General features: G+C 36.2%; 1 protein-coding gene across 2 annotated transcripts in view; it reads left to right on the top strand.

Moving 5' to 3' along the window:
* Positions 1-9,513, top strand: part of LOC100262933 (uncharacterized) — an 80,302-nt gene that overhangs the window by 48,016 nt on the left and 22,773 nt on the right. For both annotated transcript variants that reach the window (XM_010650286.3, XM_010650287.3), the window contains 5 exons: positions 1,338-1,475; positions 5,611-5,764; positions 5,897-6,252; positions 7,843-8,306; positions 8,392-8,736. In XM_010650286.3, the coding sequence (XP_010648588.1) occupies positions 1,338-1,475; positions 5,611-5,764; positions 5,897-6,252; positions 7,843-8,306; positions 8,392-8,736 (1,457 nt within the window). The remainder of the gene's footprint in view (positions 1-1,337; positions 1,476-5,610; positions 5,765-5,896; positions 6,253-7,842; positions 8,307-8,391; positions 8,737-9,513) is intronic.

Genomic DNA, 9,513 nt, shown 5'->3' with positions numbered 1-9,513 from the left:
GACTTGCTTAAGAATAATTCTGATCCTAATCCTAGTTTTTGAGACAATTGAAAATGGTGTTTCCCCTAATCTATGCAGAGTAGGTGCCCTATTCAGCAATACAGAATACCCCCGCATAACACGAAAGTGCATACCATGATTCTTCTATCTATCAATAACTGCATGCATTGCACGATGGAGGACTGTAGCTCTTTTCCTTCACTGGCACTGACCCTTGTTGCTGAGATGCACTGAAGCAAATCAACAGTATATGTTATGGTAGTGGGTTTGTTTGTAACATACTTCCATGAGTGGTATGATATAGATGAAACCTTTTCCCTTTGCTTGAGATCAGGCTTGAGGCATTCATAGACAACAAGTTCTCCATTTCCATGCATTTCATTTCATATTGTAAAAATTTCAACAAAAGTTTTTGTTAAATTTGTGCTTATAATGGTCTTTCTTTGAGTCTCTGTGACCGATCTTAAGCTTTAGAAACTGTTTGTTGGTACAATTTACAAAGAAATTTAAGCTGGAGGAATGGACAAAATGCAGACTTTATTCATTAATAATTGCATATTTGAATTCTGATAAATGATCGTCAAGAAGATTGGAAAACACACAGTTGGCCAATGGCTCTGAATTCCTTTAAATGCCCATTGGGAAACCCTTAATGTAGGTAGAGCCACAAATCTTTAGAATCTTAAAGATTTTCAGTGCATTTTCAGTTCAAATGTTTTAAACAAATTTTTGAACTTAGAAAAAAATGTTCTTTGGCTGTCAATTATGTATGGAAAACCCTCATTTTGGTTAATGTACAAGGGAAATTTCAAAGGGCAAGTGATAGTATCCTGAATGGAACAAAACAATGTTTTGAGAAATGTGAAATACATGCAATATGAGGTTCATTTTGAATTTTGCATTTTTGTTTAACAACAAATTATGTTTTGTGTTGCATTTTCGGACATCAAGAGTGGTCATGTTGCATGTAGCTATTCTTAGTCCATGCTTTTTTTTTTTTTTTTCCTTTGACTTAATCAAAGCATGCAAGAATTCCTCTATCAACGAGGATATGATTTTTTTTCCCTCTGATCAGAACAAGGGTATGAACATGCAACACTAAAAGTTTGGCTATGGGATAAAATAAATAGGCCATGATTTTACTTCTTGTTGTGGTAAAGATTTTATAATCTTATAAAAATACTTGGCAAGCTCACTTCTTGATGCTTCCCACCATACTAAATAATGCCTCACCATTCTCATCTTTTATTCCATTTCTGCTGTTTCTGTTGTTGTGGCTATGTTCTACAATCATTTTCTCTGAGATATTCATTGATGTTGACTTTTGGCATATGCAGGCTCAAGTAATGTTATCTGATATATATCCAGGACGAGCTCCAAAGATGGGCTCCACTTACTGGGATCAGATCCATGAAGTTGGAGTAATTTCTGTGACAAGGCGAGTTCTCAAGCGTCTACATGAGTTCTTGGAGCAGGTAATATCTTGAAGTTCTTGTATATTGGATTAGGAGCTCTTTCTAGTTGTTAAATGTTTCAAAGGTCCTCATATCCAATTTGTTGTGGGTAGAATACCATGGATGAACATAGTAAAAACATCCAAAAAGTCTTGTAGATTAGCAAGAAAGAGATTTTTACTGATGAAGAGGCTAGAAACCCCTCTGAAAGGGTAGATAAGATGAATGCTGATTAAAAAAATGTGAGTGGCGTCAGTCCAAAAACTTCTTTAAAACACTCTTCTCAAGTAAAACATCCATTGTCACCTTTAGTACATGGTGGTTTTTTTGCTTCTGCTGCATTTACTCTAGATATTGACTCATGAATAATCCCATTTTCAAAAGGGGGAAAAACATTTTAAAATATATATATATATATATATATATATATATATATATATATGTACTTCTCCCCCTTCCTCCTCCCTTAACATCTTAATGATGAACTTTGATCAAGTGACAATCACTTCTTTCCTGATAAAATAGCACACAGGTTTAAGTAAAATCATGGGGTATGGTTACTATGACCTTTTGGCAGCAAAATTGGGAAACTCTGAAGAGAGAATTAATGGCCTCAGTGACAGGTTTCCATGAGTCATTGAGGTCTGTGATTGCTACTTCTATAATGCTGGTTCTGAAGAAAGGAGGGGCTTACGTATTGAAAGGTTTTTGGTCTTGGCATGGTGGGGGTGTGTATAGGCTGATTGCTGAGATCTTAGTTTTAAGATGTAAAAGGTAATCTGCATAGTGATTTCAGAATCTTGAACGTTTTTTATGTCCAGCTGGAGAATTTGGAATCCATGTTGTTATCCAATGGGGCAGTTGATTCACAGTTGAGAAATGGCACTTCAGATGTCTTTCGGAAGCTAGATATCAGCAAAGTGTATGATGATGGCAGTTGGAATTTCCTCATGTCTTTGCTTTCCTGTTTGGGGAAGATGAATTAGTTGGGTCAGAGATTGCATTTCTTCAGTTTGTTTTCTTGTGCTTGTTAGTTACGAGGACCCACCACTGCGATTTCTTTGATAGCACTGGGGGCTGCATCAAGGAGATCTCTCTTCTTTCATGTTATAGTGATGGGAGCTCTTAGTAGGCTGATGATGGGGCTCTCTCTCTTTCCCTCCCTTCTCTATGGGACCAGGTTTGGGCCAGTTGAGATATCTCAAATGTGGTCTGCTTTGTTTTGGGGCTGTTTCTAGGTTGAAAGTTAATTTAGATGAGAGTGTGTTCATTCTTGTGGGTAATATGATTAATGTCAATTCTGTTTCAGTGGCTTCAGATTGCAGAATTACCAGGCTTTCTCCTTTTATCTTGGTCCTCCCTTTAGTGTCCCATTCAAGGCTAGGGTGGTTTAGATCCTGTAGTGCAGAGGTTCAGTCAGAGATTAGCCATTGGAAAGCAGCAGGACCTTTGTAAAAGAGATAAAGTTACTTTGATCAAGAGTATTTTGACATGTTCATTAGTATTTTACATGCTGCATCCATCATGCTTGCCTTGTTTTGCTGTTGGCTTGAGAAACTTAAGTGAGACTTCCTTCCACACAATGTTGAGGGTGAAAAGAAGAGAGATGGGCCTTGGTATCTGAAAATTGGACTCCTTGAACAAAGGCTTCCTTGGTGAATGGCTGTGGAGATTTGTCAATAAGAGGGACAGCTTTTGGAGGAGGCAAGTTAAAGGGCAGTACAGGGTCTTAAGAGGAGGATGGTGCTCTGACTTGTCAAGGTGTTTTCTCACTGAAAGAAGTCTGTGTTAGTGTTAGAAGTGTATGAGTCAAGGGTGGGATGAGTTCTACAGATTTACATCCTTTTCTCTTGGAAATGGACAATAAATTAGGTTTGACATGATTTAGGGTGGGTGACCTCTTTTTTAAATTGAGGTTTCCCAAGTTTTTTATTATTGCAAGACAGAGAAGGCTTGGCACCCTCCTATCATAGTCATATTGGAAGCTAATGACTTTTGGGACCTGAAGTTTGTTGAGAACTTTCAGGATTGGGAAGTAGAATGGCTGGATTCTTTTTTGAACTATTAATTGTGTGCATTCTAGGTGGGTAGGGGAAGAGAGAATGAGACAGAACCTTCCAGGTGGAGGGGTGGTGTTGGTGAAATGTTATTATCGAGGAGCGGCCTTCCTTGCTGATGAGATATGGAAGTCCAGTAGCGCCTCCCTAAAGTAGCTCTTTTAGACTAGCTGCTTGGAAGAGGGTTCAGAAGTTGGATTATCTCAAGGTGAGAGGATGGAACTTGCACAACCTATGTTTCATTGCCCTATTGCCTGGTTGCTCCCTAGTTCTTGGAAACAGGTTTTTATTAGTTGGAATGGGAGTTCAGATGATATAACCACAAGAAAAGTGTGGAGGTCTGCTCCTTGTTTAGTTTGATGCATTCAAAAAGAGAGGCATAAAGGGACTTTTGAGAAGATTGCTCTACAAGTCCTTAAGTTGAAGAACTTGTGTTGCTTTCATTACAGTCCTAGATTGAGGGTTTCCCTAGTAACAGATGAACTCTATAAATAGCATGAGGGGATAAGGAGCTTTCTTATTTTTCTTTTGTTCCTGTCTTTCCTTTTATTGTTCTTGACTTTTGTTTCTTTTTTAGTTGCACTTGTAGCAGTCTTAGTGCACTTCCTGTGGACATGGGTGCCCCCCTTGCTACTCTTTTACTATATTTTCGCTTCATCTATAGAAACGGGTTTCACTCTTCTTGTGGTTTCACTCTGTCAATATGTATATATATATATATATATATATAGGTATACAGAATCAAACTTGTTGCCTATTCTTTCCCACACAAACCACTTCCCGTTTGAGCTAGACATTAGGGACTTGTGGACTATGCTACTTAATGAACTCCGAAGTTTATCTAATTTCTAAATTTTGGGAGTAATCAGCTTGGTAAATAATCCATCCAATATTACCAAATATCTTTTCTTTTCACTTAAGTGGCTGTCCGATCAAATTGCTTTGGTCTTCAAAATTACCGAAAGATGCTGTTGGCTTGGCCATCATGGGCTTCAAAAAAGTACGCACTTGTAATATAATCTGCAAGAGGGAAGGAGGCACAAAACTATCTCTTTATGCATATTCTCTTTGTAAAGTGCTTATAATTTGATTGGTTATGTTTTCTTATGCCATTTTATTGCCTTCTTTGTTTAGTCATTCATTTTATGGATGGCTAGTCCTTTTGCTTGAATTTTCTTTCTTTAAAATCTCAGGCCCTGTTCTGAAAGACTGAAACTGTTCTTGAAAACATTTTTTTTTAATAACAGAAAACAGTTTTATGAGAATTTGTTATGAAAACACCTTTGACAGAAAACATTTTTTTTTTTTTTTTGAGAATTTGTTATTAAAACAGGTTAATTTTTAGAACAGGTTTTAGTTGTATGGAAAATATATGGGAACTTTTGCATTGTACATTAGTGCATAGTACCTTCATGGAGAATACATTAAGAAAACTGTTTTTCATATTTGAGTTCCTAAATAGAATTTTGTTCGTTAAAACAATTGAGAACTGTTTTTAAGAACTGTTCTTAAAATCTGTTTTTTGTGGACTGTTTTCAAAAAGTTTCCCAAATAGGCCCCTAATTTCCTGCCTTTTCATGTCTCTGGGGCCTGCTTCTCTGGGATAATTATGGTGCAGCTCTCTTTGGGTCAATAATGGATGAAAAAAATGGGAACTTACACAGAATGACAAGCATTAACCAACTTGCTAATATATTCTAGCCCTTTGCTTCAAAAAAATGTAGGATATGTTCCGAGGCAGAGATTGGGAGGCTTGTATCCTCTTATATTTGTTTGAGCTATTATCTGATGCTCTAGGACCCCTCCTCTGCAAACTTCATCAAATTAATTAGGGGGTTGTATTAATCTGAAGAACTTTTTGAGTTTCAAAACCATGCTTCCTTGTTTCACCTCCCATTTCTTTCATGTATCTGTTTGCTTATCCTAACATACCTAAGTGCAGTAACAAAATATTTTTTCTACCTTCGGTTTGGTGAAAATTGTAGAGGTTGCTCCGATTGAACCTCTTACTTTTCTTTTATTTAGTGTATATTGAGTATAAAGTGCCTGCTGGATAACACATCCCAGTTAATGGTCTTGGTGCATGATCCATCCTGCAGGATAAACCTCCTGCTCTTCCAGCAATTTTGTCTGGAGAGATAATAATTTCATCATCAAAGGAGACTTATCGACAAGGACAAAGGGAACGTGCTCTTGCCATACTCCATCAGATGATTGAAGATGCTCACAAGGGCAAGCGGCAGTTTCTGAGTGGTACATGTTTTGTTTTATTTTTTCATAGTGTGGCAAAGAGGAATTTCTGGAACAATTTTTATTTTCCCTTTTCTGGATACTGCAGAAATTTTGTTCCTGTGACTTTAATGAGTCTTATCATGTGCAATACAGGTAAGCTTCATAATCTTGCAAGAGCTGTTGCTGATGAAGAAACAGAAACAAGAGGGGAAGGCCCCTATACTGATCGGAAAGTTCTTTTAAACTTTGACAAGGATGGGGTTCTTGGGCTTGGGCTGAGAGCTATCAAACAGACACCCAGTTCAGCAGCAGGAGAAAACAATATGCAACCTGTGGGTTATGATATCAAAGATACTGGAAAAAGGCTTTTTGGTCCCATAAGTGCAAAGCCCACAACTTTTCTTTCACAATTTATACTCCATATTGCTGCAATTGGTGACATAGTTGATGGGACAGATACAACTCATGATTTCAATTTTTTCTCGCTTGTATATGAGTGGCCTAAAGATGTAAGATTTCTTTTTTCCCTGGGTTAAACTATCCTGTCTGGATTTGAAGATCATGTTCATGACATTTGTTACTTTGTTGATTGCACAACAATGTTATAGGTTGTGGAAGCATTTACCTAAACTATTTTGTATGCACACTTACATGCATATATACATGTATACATACATAAGAACATACACACATAAATATATATATACACTCATGAAATGCACATATATAACTAACAAATTAGTAAGTATATGAAATTCATACATATGACTAACCATTATTGCATACATTGGCAGAAAGGAGAAAATTTGGGTTTCTCTTTTGAATTCTCAATTGAAATGATTGCTATAGTAAGTTTGTTTGAAAAGTTTAAACAAGGGGTTCAAGTCCCTGTTCATGTTATGTTAACCACAAATGGTGAAAAACACCTCTAATTTATTACTGAGAATGTTTATTTGTAAACATTGCCTCGTTATTAAAACTAGTTTATATTTTTGTGTACTCAACCTAGGATTCGATTAGATGATTCTTTAAGTTCCTTTTTTGATTAAACTTACAAACAAAGATTATAATATCTTGTAGGCCATATATAAGTTGATTTTTTATTTCAAAATTAATTTAAATTCCTTTTGAAAATGCAACTCTATAAGAATATTGCATCTTCAAAATAGATAATGTGGTGAATGTCTATGGATTTTCAGGGTTTTTGGTGTGTTTCACTGATTAGGTGGAGTGTTGGTGGAAATATAGAATTTCAAAATTATGTGTAGGTTTTTACATGAAAATTTATGCTATATGTTAGTTTTGCTCATGAAAACCACAATCTGAAGCCAATTTTATATGAAGGATTGTGTATGTGATCCATATAATATTCAACTTCTTTGCTTTTTTAACTTTTAAGTAGTATTTTCTTTTCATTATGAGCAATTTTCTATTAAGAAATTGGTGGGGTAGAAGTTCTAGTAAGGAGGGACTTCTTAAAAGACATTTTGATGGTGAAATTGATTTCATTATGAAGAGCAATAGGATTTCCAAAAACTTGCAGCTGAGTGACCAGAACTGGAACAACATCCAATAAATAAAATTCATCAATCCGTATGCAAAATCAAGTTGCAACCATGCATAACCGTGAAAGCCTCCAAAACTGAAGCTTATGCAAACATTGTGCTTAGGTTGGTGACTCTGCCCATCAACCCTTACTACCTTTGTTCCTGTTCAAGAAAAAGGAACAAAGGCAAAGCCTTGATAAGGCCAATATGTCAGTAATTAAATAGTAATCCAATGTATCAAACTTCATATCTGTAGGGATTAGTTTTTCTGGGTTCTTCTTTGAGTGGGGGTTTGGAATTTATACTGAGCTACCTTCTTTCTCAGATAAGTGAAGATATATCAGGTTGCATCTAGACTCTGTTTGATTTTATAGATTTTTATTATACTTTGATTTTTATTTGAAGATGAGAAATAGATTAGAGAAATGGTACATTCATATGAACAACAGATTTAGTGAGTCTCATTGACAAGTGTATGTGTTAAAGTGTGTTATGATTACCATTTCTATAGGAACATAAATTTGCTCATATTTTATTTATTTAACTTTACAGCTTTTAACTCGTCTGGTCTTTGACCGAGGCAGCACTGATGCAGCTGGAAAGGTAGCAGAAATTATGTGTGCTGATTTTGTCCATGAAGTGATTTCTGCATGTGTACCTCCAGTTTATCCTCCAAGATCTGGTCATGGATGGGCATGCATTCCAGTGATTCCTACCTGTCCTAAGAGTAACTCAGAAAACAAAGTGCTTTCTCCCTCTTCTAGAGAAGCAAAGCCTAATTTTTACAGCCGTTCCTCTGCAACACCCGGTGTCCCTCTATACCCTCTCCAGTTGGATATAGTGAAGCATTTGGTTAAACTATCACCAGTGAGGGCCGTCTTAGCATGTGTTTTTGGGAGTAGTATATTATACAATGGCAATGATTCATCTCTCTCTAGTTCCTTGAATAGTGGATTACTGCAGGCACCTGATGCTGACAGGTTATTTTATGAGTTTGCTCTTGATCAATCAGAAAGGTGACTTGACTTGCCAGAAGTTATTCCCCGCTCTTTATGTGGTTTAAATCATGATTTTCTACTGTTGTTTCCTTTTGAAAAACAGGTTCCCAACTTTGAACCGATGGATACAAATGCAAACCAATCTTCATCGAGTTTCAGAGTTTGCTATCACTGCTAAACATACAGATAATGATAGTATGGTTATACCTGAAGCAAGAACTGCTATCAAGAGATTTCGTGAACATGACAGTGATACTGAGTCAGAGGTTGACGATATTGTCAATAGCAGTAATCTTTCAACAACTTTTACTGACTTCAACAGTCAAACTAGTGTGGCTCCTGACAACTTGTGGCGTGATTCTCCAAAACATGAAATTTCTGAAGATACAACAGTGTTCCTTTCTTTTGATTGGGAAAATGAAGTACCCTATGAGAAAGCTGTGGAGCGGTGATACTGTCTTCTCTTTCTTTTTAGCAACTCCTTACTTTGCCAATGGTTATCTTGCTTAGTTCTTTTAGTTTCCTTTTAATTGCTTACTTTCCTTCCAAGGATAAGAACAGAATGATTAACCTGCGCAAAATTGAAAGAATCTCCATGCTTTTTAGTTAACTTTTTGGGTGTTTTTTATAAGCTAATCCTTATTTTTCTGGAGAAATGGTTTAGCTGATGCTTCATGTTTCTGTAACCTTCAGATCAAATCTCTTTAGTTGAATATTTTAACATGTTTTTTTATGCTTCCGACTGATGGCAAGATTATTCCCCTATAAACTTCCCCAGTCATCTTTAAAATATTCTGTTCTCTCAGTTTGTTTCATGGTTCAGATTAATGTTTTTCAAATTGGTAATCATGATAGGCAATTATACTTGGAAATTAAGCAGAGACATTTATTTTTAGTTTGATTTTTATTCACTTGAATTTTATTTTGTTGTGATTATGTAGGTGTATTTCCTAACCATTTGCCTCGTTGTTGATGTACACATGCAATGGATTGAGGCTAAGTAATTTTTGGATTCCATTAGATGGAATGTTTGATCATGGGAATATGGTTTTGTGTTGGGGTGATACTTGGTCTGGCATTGGTGTAATCTGAAAAGTGAAGCAACTGAGGGGTTTTAGTTTCATCCTGAGATAGGCAAACAAAGGATGGGCTTGGGTTATTTAGTTTTGGGTTCATGTGTAGGGTAGATGAACCATTCCCAAGAACCAAATTACATGATTTAGTT

Source organism: Vitis vinifera, chromosome 4 (genome assembly GCF_030704535.1).
Source record: "Vitis vinifera cultivar Pinot Noir 40024 chromosome 4, ASM3070453v1".
Lineage (NCBI taxonomy): Eukaryota > Viridiplantae > Streptophyta > Magnoliopsida > Vitales > Vitaceae > Vitis > Vitis vinifera.
This window is presented reverse-complemented; position numbering and strand designations above follow the sequence as displayed.